This window comes from Ascaphus truei, chromosome 15 (genome assembly GCF_040206685.1).
Source record: "Ascaphus truei isolate aAscTru1 chromosome 15, aAscTru1.hap1, whole genome shotgun sequence".
Lineage (NCBI taxonomy): Eukaryota > Metazoa > Chordata > Amphibia > Anura > Ascaphidae > Ascaphus > Ascaphus truei.
Window position 1 is genome coordinate 35,453,165 of NC_134497.1, and position 17,341 is coordinate 35,470,505.

At 47.1% G+C, this 17,341-nt stretch overlaps 2 protein-coding genes across 7 annotated transcripts in view; one reads left to right on the forward strand and one right to left on the reverse strand.

Moving 5' to 3' along the window:
• The window catches only part of LOC142466804 (uncharacterized), a 345,151-nt gene that overhangs the window by 248,111 nt on the left and 79,699 nt on the right, over positions 1 to 17,341 (reverse strand). The gene's annotated exons all lie outside the window — the stretch shown is intronic.
• LOC142466802 (uncharacterized) lies at positions 1,883 to 16,867 on the forward strand. Of its 6 annotated transcripts, none has more exons than XR_012788223.1 (5): positions 1,883 to 1,958; positions 4,398 to 4,653; positions 6,691 to 6,799; positions 9,100 to 9,289; positions 14,144 to 16,867. XR_012788223.1 is itself a non-coding variant. In XM_075572253.1 (4 exons), the coding sequence occupies exon 4, from the start codon at positions 15,355 to 15,357 to the stop codon at positions 15,793 to 15,795; it is 441 nt and encodes a 146-aa protein (XP_075428368.1). In that variant the 5' UTR covers positions 4,141 to 4,653; positions 6,691 to 6,799; positions 9,100 to 9,289; positions 14,144 to 15,354; the 3' UTR covers positions 15,796 to 16,867. The 6 variants fall into 6 exon arrangements, 1 of the variants encoding a protein (XP_075428368.1); XR_012788225.1 differs by having other exon boundaries at positions 1,885 to 1,958; positions 4,526 to 4,653; XR_012788224.1 differs by lacking the exon at positions 1,883 to 1,958 and adding an exon at positions 1,974 to 3,368.

Genomic DNA, 17,341 nt, shown 5'->3' on the forward strand with positions numbered 1-17,341 from the left:
GGGGCTCTGTGTGAGGGAGCAGGGGGGGGGCTCTGTGTGAGGGAGCAGGGGGGGGGCTCTGTGTGAGGGAGCAGGGGGGGGCTCTGTGTCAGGGAGCAGAGGGGGGCTCTGTGTCAGGGAGCAGGGGGGGGCTCTGTGTCAGGGAGCAGGGGGGGGGCTCTGTGTCAGGGAGCAGGGGGGGGCTCTGTGTCAGGGAGCAGGGGGGGGGGCTCTGTGTCAGGGAGCAGGGGGGGCTCTGTGTCAGGGAGCAGGGGGGGCTCTGTGTCAGGGAGCAGGGGGGGCTCTGTGTCAGGGAGCAGGGGGGGGGGCTCTGTGTTAGGGAGCAGGGGGGGGCTCTGTGTCAGGGAGCAGGGGGGGGCTCTGTGTCAGGGAGCAGGGGGGGGCTCTGTGTCAGGGAGCAGGGGGGGCTCTGTGTCAGGGAGCAGGGGGGGCTCTGTGTCAGGGAGCAGGGGGGGCTCTGTGTCAGGGAGCAGGGGGGGCTCTGTGTCAGGGAGCAGGGGGGGCTCTGTGTCAGGGAGCAGGGGGGGCTCTGTGTGAGGGAGCAGGGGGGGCTCTGTGTCAGGGAGCAGGGGGGGGGGCTCTGTGTCAGGGAGCAGGGGGGGGCTCTGTGTCAGGGAGCAGGGGGGGGCTCTGTGTCAGGGAGCAGGGGGGGGCTCTGTGTCAGGGAGCAGGGGGGGCTCTGTGTCAGGGAGCAGGGGGGGGCTCTGTGTCAGGGAGCGCTCTGTGTCAGGGAGCAGGGGAGGGGCTCTGTGTGAGGGAGCAGGGGAGGGGCTCTGTGTGAGGGAGCAGGGGAGGGGCTCTGTGTGAGGGAGCAGGGGAGGGGCTCTGTGTGAGGGAGCAGGGGAGGGGCTCTGTGTGAGGGAGCAGGGGGTTGGCTCTGTGTGAGGGAGCAGGGGGGGGGGCTCTGGGTGAGGGAGCAGGGAGGGGGGGGGCTCTGGGTGAGGGAGCGGGGGTGGGGCTCTGGGTGAGGGAGCGGGGGTGGGGCTCTGGGTGAGGGAGCGGGGGTGGGGCTCTGGGTGAGGGAGCGGGGGTGGGGCTCTGGGTGAGGGAGCGGGGGTGGGGCTCTGGGTGAGGGAGCGGGGGTGGGGCTCTGGGTGAGGGATCAGAGGGGGGGCCTGTGCAGGGTTGCCGCCTCTCCGGGTTTGACCTGGAGACTCCGGGTTTCAGGTACTTTCCTCCGGGCTACAGGTTAGCCCGTCAATCTCCGGGTGGCAGTGGCGGTGTGCTGCTGCGGGGGAGGGTGGCCGCTTGCTGTGGCGTCCACATCATCGCATTCTTCTCCAATTCCCCTCCAACTGCACAGAACATGGCTGCACGTTGCCATGTCAATTGGACGCTACTTGATGTCGACACTACGCGGCGTCACTTTGCCATGACAACGTGACACCGTGTAGCGTCACAACATCACATAGCATTCACTGCAGTTGGAGGGGGAGTTGCAGCAGGATGTCATGAGACCCCGCAGCACGCCGCCATATAAGGGATTTTCCCCCCTCCAGGTTGGCCATCAGTTGAAGGTGGCAACCCTGGCTCTGTGTGAGGGAGAAGGCAGGGGGCTCTGTGTAATCTTTCTAATCTACACAGTATGTGACACGTGATCCATTTTGAAGTCTAAAAACTACAATTCCCATAAGCCCCTCAGTGTGAGCATGCGCAGTTCCTCCTTCATATCAACTTTGGCCAAAAGGGACGAACTGAAGCAGCTTTACTGGAATATATTAAGGACCAAGAGCAGTATATACATCTATATTCCCTGTTACTGTCTTGTTTCTAATCTGCACAGTATGTGACACGTGACCAGTTTTGAAGTCTAAAAACTACAACTCCCATGATCCCCTTAGTGTGAGCATGCGCAGTAGGACACAGAGCTGTGACCTGGATGTAGTCAGTGTCTCCACTTCCGGGAAAGAGAAGATGAAGAAATAAAGCGGTGGGGGAAGCACACAGGAGCCTTTTCTGTAAGTAACTTACTTTGTATTCAAAGCATCAGAGCAGGTATATGCAAACACGTGGCGTTTCAGGACAGACACGTCCTCTCCTCAGACCATACACCTTACTGCAATAGTGACACTAACAAGTATATACACCCCTAGGGGTTACACAATCACCTCATACCCATCACCTGTGTTTACAGCCGGGCAGACACTGCAGCCTCAGTAGTTCCTGGTTGTGGTCTGACTTCATCGCAGCACATTATGACGTCACGTCGCCAAGCAACCAGGAAAAACAATAACAAAACAGTCACTCAGGGACAGCTCAGCCCATTTGCTGAACTGTGGAGAAGTCAAATTAAGTTACACTTAAGTAACAGTAAATTGAAGCAACATGTAGGACTATATTGGGGCCATAAAGGATATTCAATGTCTATAAATCAGTCTGAAGAGCTGGGAGCTGCCATGCTGATATTTTCTTTGTTAAATGATTTATCTGCCAAAATGAAGGTTAAAGCTGAAAAGGAGCAAGTTAAAAGATGGTTCAATGTTATGAGCTTACAGTGAAAAGCAGTATTATTACACACATTTATCTGGGCATAAGATAACAAGGCAAACTACATATCATTAGAGATATATAGATTAAAGCTGCAGTTCAGTCAATATCCTGCATGAGTGTTTTTTTTTTTAATAAATCATTTCTATAGCAAGAAAAAATACTTTTAGCATTTTCTGTTTTTAAAAAAACAACTTTGAAAGACCAATTTTCTTGTATTCTATTTTAACAGCCATTTGCTAAGGCACTGCCCCTTCATGTCCTGTCACAAGCCCTGGCAGACCCCTTGTCAGCCCTGCCCTCCCTCTAGCATGTCAGTGCAGGATTGCTCATGAATATTCATGAGCTTCCACTGAGGGAGTGAAGCAGAATATAAACAGATCCCTTCACTAATTATGCCACCAAATTTTGCCTATCAATACATGGAGAACGAATTGACCTACAGCTATACAGCTCTTTAGATCATTAGAGATTGCACACATGAAACTATTGAAGTAAAAAAATAAATAAAAATAAAAAAAAAGACTGAACTGCAGCTTTAAAACAGGGGTGCGCAAACTTCTTGAGCTTGGCCCCCCCCCCCCCCCCCCTACAAGGACTCTGTGCCAAATGATGTCTGCTGTTGGAAAAGCCCCATGTGACAGGACCAGGGCTCGGGAACAAGCACACATCAGTGGAACGCATCAATCTTCTATCTTCTTATATATATTTCTCAAACCGTTGTATGTGTGTTTGTCTGTCCGTCCTGTGTCTAATTGGACCTTTGGCCCGTCACTCCGCCTCAGGCCAATGAGATGGCTCCCTTGGCCTGCCCGCCTCCGCACACCTCTCATTGGCCGGTGTGGTCACACACACACACCCCGGCGCCACCTCCCGCCCAGGTAAGCAACTAAACCGCCGCCTCCCCTCCCAGCGCACATTCCTGCCGCCGCCTCAAACCCCTGTGCCTCCCGCTGCCTCCAACCCCTGCGCCTCCCCTCCCAGCGCAAAACCCCTGTTCCTCCCGCTCCCTCCAACCCCTGCGCCTCTGCCCTCCCTTCCCGCATTGCATCCAAGCTCACACCCCGTCCGCTACAGTCAGTGGGGGAGCGGCCGCACGGGAGCGAGCGCCCAGAACAAAGCGGGGGAGCGGACAGCCGGCTGGGGGAGCGGCCACAACACCTCCCACCTCAGATCCACGTGGGAGTGGGCGGACGCGTGAGGGAGCGGGCGGACGGGTGAGGGAGCGGCCGACGCATGCACGCGTCCCCGTCTGCAGACGTCCACAACAGACGGACGGTTTCGGGGGGGGGGGGGAGACGACAGACGACCGGCAAACAGTGGGGGAAGGGGGAGCAAGCGCCCACATGCACCCACTCAGTCTCAGTCACCCTCTCAGTCTCAGTCTGTCACCCACTCAGTCTCAGTCACCCACTCAGTCTCAGTCACCCAGTCAGTCTCAGTCATCCAGTCAGTCTCAGTCACCCAGTCAGTCTCAGTCACCCAGTCAGTCTCAGTCACCCAGTCAGTCAGTCACTCACTCACCGACCCAGTCATGATCCCACCCACCCAGTCACCAACCCACTCACCCTTCAGAGATGTGAACTGGGGGGGGACACACAGCTGTGAACAGGGGGGGTGACAGAGCTGTGAAGGGGAGGGGGCGTATTGCTGTGAACGGGGGAGACAGTGGAAGGGAGAGAGAGAGGGGGAGCCAGAACATTAAATCCCGGGCAGCGCCGGGTATATCAGCTAGTATGATTATAAATATGTGTTCCACTGACTGCATGACACAGTGATTTAGGGACCTCTCGAGCCGTAACTTCACTGATTGATCACAGGAGAACGGATCGATCGGCAACTTAGCTAATTACTTGTCAGTGTTTGGATTGCATTCATGCGCATATCTAATTTTTTTATTTATTTTTAAGGGCAGCTTGAACTGCTGCAATGAAAAGGATGAAATGATCATTTAACCCTTTGGATGTAGCTGCTATGTCACCATGTCTGGCCCCATGATGTAATAGCTACGTCATAATAATCCTGCTGGTTTTCCTAGCGGAGTTGTCATTCTGTGCTCCTGTGCAAGACGGATCTATCACTACGTGGGATAGAAGGGAGGGGGTCTCCCTGTCCAATCTGTCATCAGCGAGGGAGCGATCACGTGACCCCTCCATCACTCAAAGGGTTAAAATAACTGTTTTACTTATTTGTGTATTGTGAAAGAAATCCTGTTCTGTATTTCTCCAGGAACATTTATGTGTTTTGATTAATGAGGGCATTATAATTACCCTATTTCCTCGATTGTAAGACGCCATTGATTCTAAGACACACCCTTGATTTAATAAATAAAAAAATAAAAAAAAATGGGGGGGAAATCCCACTATATTAAATGTGCACAATTTTTTATTTTTTTTAACTAGCAGGGTTACATGACCCTTCAATAACCAATGAGGAGGGACAGGCAGACACAGAATGGAGGAAAGGGGGGAGGGAGGGAATGGAGGGAAGGGATAGGGAAAGAATGGAGCAAAGGAGGGAGGGAAGGGGGGGAGGGAGAGAATGGAGGGAAGGGGGGGAGGGAGAGAATGGAGGGAGGGGAGGGAGAGAATGAAGGGAGGGGAGGGGGGAAAGGCGGGGAGAGCGAATGGAGGGAAGGGGGGGAGAGCGAATGGAGGGAAGGGGGGAGAGCGAATGGAGGAAGGGGGGGAGAGCGAATGGAGGGAAGGGGGGGAGAGCGAATGGAGGGAAGGGGGGGAGAGCGAATGGAGGGAAGGGGGAGAGCGAATGGAGGGAAGGGGGAGAGCGAATGGAGGAAAGGGGGGGAGAGCGAATGGAGGGAAGGGGGGAGAGGGAGAGGAGGGGGTGGAGGGAGAGGAGGGGAGGGAGAGAATGGAGGAAAGGCGGGGAGAGCGAATGGAGGGAAGGAGGGGAGAGCGAATGGAGGGAAGGGGGGGGAGGGAGCGAATGGAGGGGAGAGCGAATGGAGGGAAGGGGGAGAGCAAATGGAGGGAAGGGGGGGAGGGAGCGAATGGAGGGAAGGGGGGAGGGACAGACACAGAGAGAGACACACACAGACACATACAAAGTGAGGCACACACACAGAGAGAGGGAGACACACACAGACACAAAGAAAGACACACACAGACACAAAGAAAGACACACACAGAGACAGAGAGAGAGACACACAGACAACAGACAGAGAGAGAGAGAGACACAGCTGCCTCTGCACCTCCTGCAGTACACACAGGGATTCGGGAGGGGGGCTTCTGGGCAATGTGAAGATCCCTGGCAGGCATCTCCGATCTCTGCACCTCATGGAAGGGGAGGAGGGGGGCGTGATCGCAGCCATGCTCTTTCTGCAGACTGGAAGATCCCCGGCGGGCATCTCCAGCAGCGCCCCTAGCTGATTTAATTTTTTATCGATTCTAAGACGCATCCCTATTCCAGACATGTGAAAATGGGAGAAAAGGTGGGTCTTTGAATCGAGGCAATACGGTACTTTGTTTTCTATGGAAGTGTTATGTTTTTTGTTTGGTAAACGGGTTTTTTAACTTGACAATTCGCTACATTTAACCTACTAAATATGCCATTATTGTTGTTGGTTCACGTTCTTCTTAGGAGGGACTGCCCCTTTAAATACCATTTTCCTACTCTACTTCAGTTTAAATAAATCCTGAGATTACAAACCCATAAGAGTTTGTACAATCAGCCTTTTTTCCTTACTAGCTATCCTAAGCGCTCCTTTTCGTCTCACCCCACACAAGTCTTTCCCCGTCTTAGGAACGCAGGGCCACACTTTTCAAAGCCTTATTTAACCAGATGCAGTTGTTGACATTATGGATAACTTTGGTTGCTGTCACCTACACTACTTTACGTAGTATACTGGGCAGCTAATGCCAAATCTATATTCTCCAGACTATTACTCTGTGACCATTACCATCACTTATTGTCTTTCCAAATCCTTGCAAAACCTCCCGAAACTACTGAAGTTACAGAAATATTAATTTAATTTATCCCCCATACAGCTTGTCAAATTATTTCCCCTATATCCCCTCAAGAGAAGAGTTACCAGTCTCGTATGGTTTCTCTTACTGTGTTTCTATTGCTGTTTGTGTTCTGTATCCCCCTTCCTCCCACACCCTTTATTTGCCTCCCAGGTACTGATCTGCAGGTGGTTATTTTTCCTTATCCGCTTTGCTTCTTCTGTTTACCAAACACTAGATTCACTAAAGTGCAATAGCCTCAATTGCACTTTAAGCTGTGTGCACCGGAGCAGTTTTTCGTGATCTGAGGGAAAACAGGACCGTCAAGGATCTGCAGTATTCGAAGGGTGAGCTTTTCCAACATTGTCTCAACCCGGGGGTACCCCTCTTCACTAATACCTGCCCGGGCAGTGCACTACCTACAGGAATAAGACTCTCACATCGGGCAACTCCCGTTTTCAATCCCCTGTAGACTGATCAAGTGTTACCGCATATCCTTTCAATCAGCACTATATATATTTTATTTTGTTTTATTGCAATTACCATTCATGTATTGATATTATTGTTGTCCCAGAGGATGTTTTCTTGGGACAAGTTCATTTAATAAAGTATATTAGTTTAATCACAACCCCCACGGTCTGCGCTTCTTACCTTTTTCTTTTTGTTGTTACGTTCACACTAGGGACGGGGGGTTCCCTATTATCAGAAGCTGCACCCACCACCGGGTTGTGATTACTTTACTTTTATCTGTATTTATATTCAGTATTAGCAAACACTCACTTGCACCGGACTGGTTCATGTCACATGACCTTTTTTGTTTTTTGGCTTTTTATTTTATTTTTGCTCCAGTGCCCATATTCAAACCTACAACCCATTCGGCGCTTTTACACTTTTTTGTTTTTTCTTGTTGCACTTTAACATCCACTCACGTTAATGGCAATGAGCATGTGATCACAGCATCTCTTTGCACCTCTCCCCTCACTCCTGTCTTCTCCTCACAGCCTTGTTGAGCACCATTGCTGCACGTATGTAGCCTTAGGCTACGACCCCAGTGGTCACTGCTGCACGCGCGTCTGACTGCACGGGTCAAATCCGTGATCTGTGGTCTATGTGGAGCGATGGGATGCGCGGGGGGAGGGGGGCATGGCGTGGCCATGAACTGCCTCTTCGGCGATGCGTCACTATGACAACACAGCGTCACGTGACGTCATGGTATCATATGACGCCGCAAAGCTCCGAGCCGGTAAGGGAAGGGGCCTGCGAGCGGGGGAGGTGTGGGGGGGGCTGACAGGGGGGGCCAAAACAGAAAAGTTAGCGCACCTCTAGTATATCAATAAAGGGATACCGGCGCCTAATGTGTCCAATTGGTTTGATTTCTTTATCCAATGGAGATAGTTCGAATTTCGGAATGATCAGCAAACTGTTGATCTTGTGATGACCAGATGTAACCTCATTCGTTGGAATTGGAACATGTAATGAAATAAAAATATATTTAGTGCAACACAGCTATAACATTACACAGACAAAGACTCACATGACTTACCAACAATACAAACAGGACAGGCAAACACCAACAGGACTAACAATCACAATCAATTCAATTCCCTGAAGAAGTGTGTTTTACGCACACGAAACGCGTAGGGCCATTTATTTATAGTTGGACATTGCAGGACATTACAGGACATTGAGAGCGAAGGAGTCCCTGTGCGCATTATCCTCACATGGTGAGAAAAATCAGAGGAGTTGCGATCGCCGTTTCATCCATTACTGCTTGTTCCCGTCCGCGTGTGACGCAACGTCCAGTGCCAAGTTGATCTGGGACACGAAGAAGCACCAGAGACGTTGCATCGAGGTCTGAGGAACAGAGGCAAACGGGAGAATAAACGGCGAATTGAAAGCCCTGCAAATACTCTACACGTGGAGGAAAGAATTTCACCAGCCAAGTGGATGCACATTGCCTTTTACTCTCTGACGTCCTGTGAGTGTCACTCGGGTTTTACCCAACCGGATTGGCGTTCCTGCTATTGTCCACATTTTTTTATTTAATCTAGTTATATTAAACTAATTTTAATTATAGCTTTGCTTTTGTGGTTGTTAGTCCTGTTGGTGTTTGCCTGTCCTGTTTGTATTGTTGGTAAGTCCTGTGAGTCTTTGTCTGTGTAATGTTATAGCTGTGTTGCACTAAATATATTTTTATTTCATTACATGTTCCAATTCCTACGAATGAGGTTATCTGGTCATCACAAGATCAACAGTTTGCTGATCATTCCGAAATTCGAACTATCTCCATTGGATAAAGAAATCAACCCAATTGGACACATTAGGCGCCGGTATCCCTTTATTGTTATACTTCTATGTTCTGATTGTACCATCAGATTGTCATCAGGCTGCCTAGCTTGCCACTAGGGCCACCCTCATATTAGGGTCTTATTATCAATCATCTGCGTTAGCGCTAATCTACATCACCCCCTTTTTTTTCTTTGCACCTCTAGTATATACATTGCTCTTCGTTAACTTCTAATCATCTCAAAAGCTATAGAGAAGAAAGAAAAGACAAGTCACATTATTATCAACTTGTATCTTTTTTCAGCTCTTCCTTTATAAAATAGACATTACTTTGAGACCTCACTAACTGTCCCAATTTTAGGTTTGTAAATTGTGCGAGAAACGAGGAAGAACAGAACCTTGTGGCGTTGCGGTACCACAGGAAAATCTGCTACAGAACCTGCACAGACCTCCCCCCACACACAGAGCTCCTGGTCTGGTATGGAGATGAATATGGAAAGAACTTGGTATCAAGTGGGGTGCGCTGTGGAAAAGTAACGCGCCAGCACAAGGTAATCAGGAATATGTGTGTTGTGTGGTTTTTACATCTCTATTGTCTTATTACTGATGTTAAATTGCAAATAGTGATAGATCTGCATACACCATTACGGGTCAACTAGAACTTAATATCACTAAACTTGACTTGAGTCAAAGGGCCGGATACATCAAGCAGCGGTAACCAAAAATGCCATATAACCGCCCATAAAAAAGCGCCTTATTATTAGCGTGCAATGAATCAGCGTTGCAGCGCCAAAAAGAAAGCACTTTTTTCAAACCCATTAAAAGCATCAGATCCGATACAAAACGGGCATAATATCACATTTTAAAGTAAAAACTGCCATACATCAAGTTCCGATATTTATCTTAACGGGATGAACGGCAGAAATACCGCAAATATTTTTTCACCTACTTCAAGCTGGCGTTAGCCCTGTCTTTCCTATGTATATAATGGCCAATATACTGCCCATTATATACATAGGCAAGATGAGCTAAACCAACACCCACTCCCCCCAATACATATAAAAAGACTCCCCCCCCCCCCCAATACATATAAAAAGATCCCCACTCCCTCCCAAAACATATTATAAAAAGTAGACATACGTTGGGGATGGTCGGAACCGGCGGTGGCTGCGGGGACCAGCTGAGAGTCGGGGCCTGGCTGCGACCGCCCATCAGATGCAGGCGTCCTCACTGTGTTCCACGCCGAGCTTCCAGTCACCTCGCATCGGAAGCTTAGGCACGCTGAAGTCAGAGGGGCCCAGCGCGCTCACGTCAGAGGCTGGAACAGGAAGGCCTGCATCTGATGCAGAGCCGGGGCCCAGCCACAACCGGTACCCATTATCCTTTGTCCCCCCCCCCCCCCCCTCTTGGCGGCCCTGACGGCCGTGCAGGGGTCCTGGGCGGCCATGCTCCCTGACTCACCGGGCTGGGACGCAAACTCCAGCAGACACCCCCTGTTGGTGGCCCTGCCCGATGAAATAATAAACTAATGGTTGTTATTACCACAATTTTAAGGTGGTATATATCAAGATTGTGGTAATAATTTACTGGGTGCGATATTTGGGCCAATCTCGCGATATGGGAATTAACGCGACCGTTAATAATGTGTTAAAGCTGTAATTATATTACAACAAAGATTCAGTATACCAAATAAGTTTATTAAGCATTCAGGTGCACACTTGGATGGAGACAGCTTAGGCATAAGCTGTCTGACAAAAAATATAGTACACAACATATTTATACCCTAATACTAAAGATCACGCCTCTTTTATGGGGTGACTTGTACGTCATAGGAAATAACAAAACAATATATGAAAAACAAATGAATATGAAAATCAGCTAAAAATCTTATGCAAGCTCAGTAACCTTTCTCCTACATACAATGGGGCCTTGCTATGTTTGTGCATTCTTTAAGGGGGGTGTATGTGAAAAATGGCTTGTACTCGGATATTACCCAAATGTAAGAAATTGTTTCTGCTGTGATCTCACCTAATTGTGCCTGGTAGTAATTCAAGGTTGCATGCGTCTTTCCTTTGCAGCTGACCAAAGCTGGTATCAACAATAATTACTGAAAGCAAAACATCTTTTCACCTGAGCTGCTATACTTTCATGCAGACAGAAGACAAAATGGATGACAGACAGGGACAAGAACAGACAAAATGGTTGCTGACAAACAAAGTGGCTGCTTAGATCCTAGTACTGTTTACTTGAGACCCCTATGTCACTTTCTCAGTCCCCCCTTTTTATTCTTAAAACACTCCTTTTGAGAATTTTTGGTATGATGTTAGTCCAGAGACACATAGGGTGACACATAAGGTTAAACTTTGGTGTTCTTCACCATCTGATAGTGCTCATTGGCATATAGTTGAGGAAGAGGGCACCAGCCCTTACTTGTCATAGTCTCATATGGCAGTGCGTCCAGAATGTCTTCCAGAGTTAGATCGCTTCCATAGGTATCTTCTTTCTTCATGGGACTGGTAAAAGGGGCCATCAGACTAGAAGAAGGGGTAGCACATTTATGGATCATACTTTTGCAGCAAATGACACACAGATAACAACAAGTACCACTAACACACACAGCAAGGCATTCACCAGTTTGGATAAAGCTCTCTGGCAAATAGATAAATGATAGTATATTTTACACAGTTCCAGTGTGTAATACGCCCTTTAAAGGGACTGGCTTAAAAAATGGAAAAATACAGAAATTATACACATAATGCTAAAAACGTTATTTTATGCAAGCGACCTTTACTCTATATATTTCTTATTGATATCGGGACTTGTGGTTTCCTGAATACACAGTAAACATTTTGCGGCCTTGGGTATGCAGTTGCTAGATATAGGAAAAGGCACCTATCTCTACCGTCATATATTTTGAGAATCAGCACAACATTCTATTACTGAGAATTGAGGGGGGTTGGTATCTGTGGGAACGAATGCACGATCATCACCCTTGCACGCATCTCATATACATCATTCACTCAGAATATCAGAACAGACAAAATGTCTGTAATGGTTAAAATGGCTGACTTGTGATCCTTTCCTTGTGGCTGACACACGCCCCTGGGTGACCCCCCCTCCTCTCGGTGGGGGGTGAGACACACTTCTGGATCAAAGTTTTGCTGCACATGATACATACATAAAGAGCGATTAGTACTGCCACAACACATACAAGAGCATTCACAAGCCTCGCTCCCAGGAAACCAATCCACCCACCAAGGCCCAATGGTGCATACTTCTTAAATTCTAACTTAAACACTCTAAAAAATAAAAAATAATATTGCGTCCTGAAAGAAAAAAGAAAATTGTTCGGATATGACCTGCCTTGCCTGGAGCCTTATACCCTCGGGGGTTAGTGCTTCGGGATTTATTTTGCTCTCAAAATCCACTAACTTGAAGACTCTTTGTCAGATGTTGTCTGTATTGGTGGCGGCATGATTTTCACGTGTGCAGCATTTGTGGTGAGGAGCACTTGAAATGGTCCCGCCACCTTGGATTTAGAGCGTTCTTGCATAGGAAATGCTTTACCATTACCCCGTCTTGAGTAGGTGCACTTTCAACTTTGACCTGTAACTTTGACCTGTGCATAGAGAGACTCAAAAAAATAGTAGTTGTATACAATACTTACTAATTGTTTTATTACCAATAACATGGTCATTAGTTCATTTGAACTACTGATAATCTATACCTAGGAATAAATTCCTGTATCAATCTCTTTACCACTGTCTTACGCTAAGGACTCGCTAAGGTCGGCGACACGCGCGGCCCACCTGCCCCTTACTTCCAGACTGGAGGTCCCCGCTGGCTACTTCCGATGTGGTTGACTGCGTGCTGTGACGTGTCAGCCGGTCGGATCTGCAAGCTTTTGGTGATCAGAAGCACTGACGTGTCACATGGTGTACGAGTCAGCCAATGAGGAGGGAAGGAGGGGAGCTACGGGAGGGAGGCGGCTTGGGAGGAAAGTGTGCCTGTGTGTGCAAAGTAGATGGCCCACTCTATCCCTCTCCTCCTGGACCCACAACCCCCCCTCCTCCACCCATCTCCACGGGCTCAATGGCCGCGCCCCCCAGACCCATTTTGGCCACGTCCCCCTGCGTTGAAAAAAGTCAGCTGGAGACCGCGGCGTAGTGACTTGCATGCGCCGCCGGCAAGCAAGGCGGCCGTGCGGATGCGTGCAGCAGGTCCTCTGCCTTACCATCCGCATATAGACAGTAGTATCCCCTATTAGCGACTAGGATGTTGTTTGCTTGATCACTTTCTCAAATGTTACATACCACATTGGATTAATATTTCTATCGTAGGATTCTGTAATGTGTATTATTACAGAAACCTATGATCAAAATAACATTAACCCGTTCCATGCCTGTGGTTACCAAGGTATACCACAGGCACCAAAGGGGTTAATACTTTATTAAAAGAAAACATTACCTAACCATGTTAACTCCGTTAGTGGCCAGTAAAACAGTGCCATTCTAGTCGCTAAGGTAATTAAGGGGTTAACCCCTCTCACCAGCACCCATACCCCCCACTTTCACGGGAAGCCTAACCACCCTCTCCAGGGCAGCTACCACCATCACCCACGTCCCCTACCTCTGCCTCCCTTGTTGACTAATGCCCAATATCACTATGTTGTTTTAAACATTAACACAAAATATATACACATTTACCCTTAATAAATAAATCAATAAATTGATAACCCTCTTTCATTACCTCAGTGGCTAAGGATTTGAAAAGATTTCTGCCAATTTAATTGGTGTTTTGTGAGTTTCCCTTTAAATCATCAAATATTATGATCCACTTTAAATGTATGATCCACTACATCTACTCTTCCGGCCCTAATGCTGGAGCCCAGAAGTCGTCCGCAAGTTCCATAATGGGCCGTCTGGACCCCATCCAAGGCCTGGCCCACATCGAACACAGAACTCGGCCACAACTTCCATGCTCAGGTGACTGTACCAGACCAAACTCTCACCAAACCATCAAAGGGTGTGCCCACTCCCAATGCTACACACAAAAACAGAGACACACACACAGTTACACACACACACAGCCACAAACAGCCACACACACAGTCACGCACAATTCACAGTTAATATAAATGTAGACGTGCAAATAGCTAAAACGGAGCGGGGGTGTCAAGCATGCGCGTTCTATGTCAAACTTCTTTGTATTTTCTCACTGAAATTGTGTTTGGATTTTAAATAAAAACATCACCATCACAAATACAATTTCTGTGGCAAAACAGTGACAAACGACAAAGAAGTTTCACTTAAAATGCACGTGCTTGGCACACACACACGTTTTTGGATAAGTAATGCCTAATTTCACCTAATTTTCTAATTATGTATTTTTTTTGTCTTGTCTAGTACAAAGCTAAGCATCAATAATCCACCGATGCCCATACTGCAAGGTTGCTTTTAACAGTCAGGATTACCTCCTCAAACATCTGAAGTTCAAACATCCAAATGAGAATATGGAAAAGATGAGGACAGAACAATCTTGCAACATTCCAATAAATATGACGGAAAATGCATCTTTCAACCAGTCAAGGCAATTAATAAACAATGTAACTGCTTCTCATGCCAAAAAATATATATTTGCAGCTGCCACAGGAAAAGATCTTGCAGAAAGTGGAGAGAGTCTGACTTGGTTATCAGACCAGAACCTACAGAAGAGAACACAGACCGAGGAGAGACCGCATGTATGTGGGGAATGTGGGAAGGGATTTAGTCAGTTATCCCACCTGAACACACACAAGAGGGGACACAGAGGGGAGAAACCACATGTATGTGGGGAATGTGGGAAAGGATTCAGTGTGTTATCCAGGCTGATCAGACACAAGAGGACACACACAGGGGAGAGACCGCATGTATGTGGGGAATGTGGGAAGGGATTTATTGACTTATCCAGCCTGAATACACACAAGAGGACACACACAGGGGAGAGACAGCATGTATGTGGGGAATGTGGGAAGGGATTTAGTAACTCATCCAGCCTGAATACACACACGAGAACACACACAGGGGAGAGACCGTACACTGGCGACACACTTTATTCGAGCTTGGCTAGTGCCACGAATTCGGGTATACCCGGGTGTATTGAGGTTTGTGACTGTTTTCTGCCCGAGTACATTGAGTTATTTTCCAAGCAGGGATTGAAGCATTTTATTCCCGCTGGCTGCAATACTGCACAGTATATATATATAAACTGCATTACAATTCATGAATTTATGCCATCTGGTAGACACGCGAAGCATTGCAGCCTATTAAATCCTAATCATTATCATTTAACAGATCAGCCGCCCATCAGCCAGGCATGAACCCAGGCTGGGAAGGCAAATGCAACGGGGCTTGTCAGAGGTTAGGAGTGGCGCATTCCAGGTATCTGCCAGGTACATACCGGGTATTTGCTCGAATAAAGTGTGTCGGTGCAGTATGTATGTGGGGAATGTGGGAAAGGATTTATTGACTTATCCAGCCTGAATATACACACGAGGACACACACAGGGGAGAGACCGTATCAATGTGGGGAATGTGGGAAGGGATTTAGTGCTTATTCCAACCTAAACAGACACAAGATGACACACACAGGGGAGAGACGGCATGTATGTGGGGAATGTGGGAAGGGATTTAGTCTGTTATCCTACCTGAATTCACACAAGAGGACACATACAGGGGAGAGACCGTATATATGTGGGGAATGTGGGAAGGGATTTAGTAACTCATACAGCCTGAACACACATAAGAGGACACACACAGGAGAGAGACCGTATGTATGTGGGGAATGTGGGAAGGGATTTATTGACTTATCCAGCCTGAAAAAACACAAGAGGAGACACACAGGGGAGAGACCGTATCTATGTGGGGAATGTGGGAAGGGATTTAGTGCCTATTCCAACCTAAACAGACACAAGATGACACACACAGGGGAGAGATGGCATGTATGTGGGGAATGTGGGAAGGGATTTAGTTACTTATCGAGCCTGAATACACACAAGAAGACACACACAGGAGGGTGACCACATGTATGTGCGGAATGTGGGAAAGGATTTAGTAATTTATCCCACCTGATCAGACACAAGAGGGGGGGGACACAGGGTTTGGACCTATCTCTAAAGCCAGGCATTTTTAGGGAGAACCATTGACTAAGATGCTCACATATAAGTGCACATGTGTATCTGCGTTACGCTAAATCACAATGAAAAGTGAATTAATTTATGGTGCATAAAACGAGCAGGTTATTTTTATAATTCTTGCTGTTTTATTTAAAGAAAAATGTTGTTCTTTATGTTTTATATTTCCATGCTGTTCGTTCTAATAAAATGTGCGTTTCCCATTAAGCTGAAGCGGTATGTAGTCTCACATAGCTTTGACATAGCTCAACCTCACTAGGATCAATCCAGGATCCTTGAAAGCAAGTGTAAAGAGAGAAATAGGGGAGCGAGGAATTAATCATGTGTCATATAACCACAGTGCACAAATACACATTTAGAGATAAACACAATAGTGGGAAGGCTGCTGAATTGTAACCTGCCCACCTATCACACACAGAAGAGCACAAGGGTTAGACACCACAGTCAATGCACTTACTGTATGCTGCAAAGGGGGGAGAGTGGATGAGGTGGAAATATATAAATATATATCTAACCACTTTCACAGCCCTGTGTGAGTGTAGCACACATCAGGGGTGTCTTTTCCTCCTTCTCCCCTTAGCAGTCCATTCTTCCTATGTTGACTCCACTTCAATCTTCGGTGGGGTTAGGTATTTAAACCCCTTCGTCTTGGAGTGCACCCCCACAAATAGCTGGGAGGCCAGAAAGAGGTGTTAGGTTAAAATATGTATGTTTTAATAAAAAATAAATCATCCGCACTCACATGCAATAAAAGTCCAAGGCTGCGACCGAGTAGTCCATAACCGTTGCGACACTTCCGTGTCCCTGCTATTGATGTCCCAATTGTTTACTTTTTTGATGTTTATTATATCAGTCTAAGCAATATTTTATTAAGAACATAGGAGAAAAGACTGGCAGAATATAACTATCCGATTTTATTATGAAGAATGTACAATAAAAACTGTTTACCAGCAAGACATGTATTTTTATCTTTGAGCCTGTTTTTGTTTTAGATCTTTTATTTTAATAATCAGTAGTTTCTGTGAGATTTAATCAGGTGTCATTACTTGGGTATAAGTGATGTTATTTATTACACCACTGGCGATAGAAGGCATGACTAATCTAAGCAATTCTCTATGCAACTAGCCAGTAAATATTGTTACTTGCCACCAAACAGATTTGCACTATTTTGATAATCTGTACACATATTGGTTCTGTTTCTGATATTGAAAATGTAGTTCAAATTGTTTTAATGATATGTATGCAAGAAACTGTGTGTACACTTTAATCCTTTACAGGAGTGTAAGTAATGAATAATTTAGACATATCTAAGGACTTTATGTCTGAGACAGGAAAATGTCAATTAGTAATAGTATATCTAAGCAACAGCTGGGAAACAACATTGTATAGCAGTAATGTGAGAGATGGAAGAAGTTAAGGGACTACGTTTTCC

Excerpts from the sequence above, each read along its gene's own strand:
- LOC142466802 (XM_075572253.1), top strand. The coding sequence starts at position 15,355 with ATGACACACACAGGGGAGAGACGGCATGTATGTGGGGAATGTGGGAAG.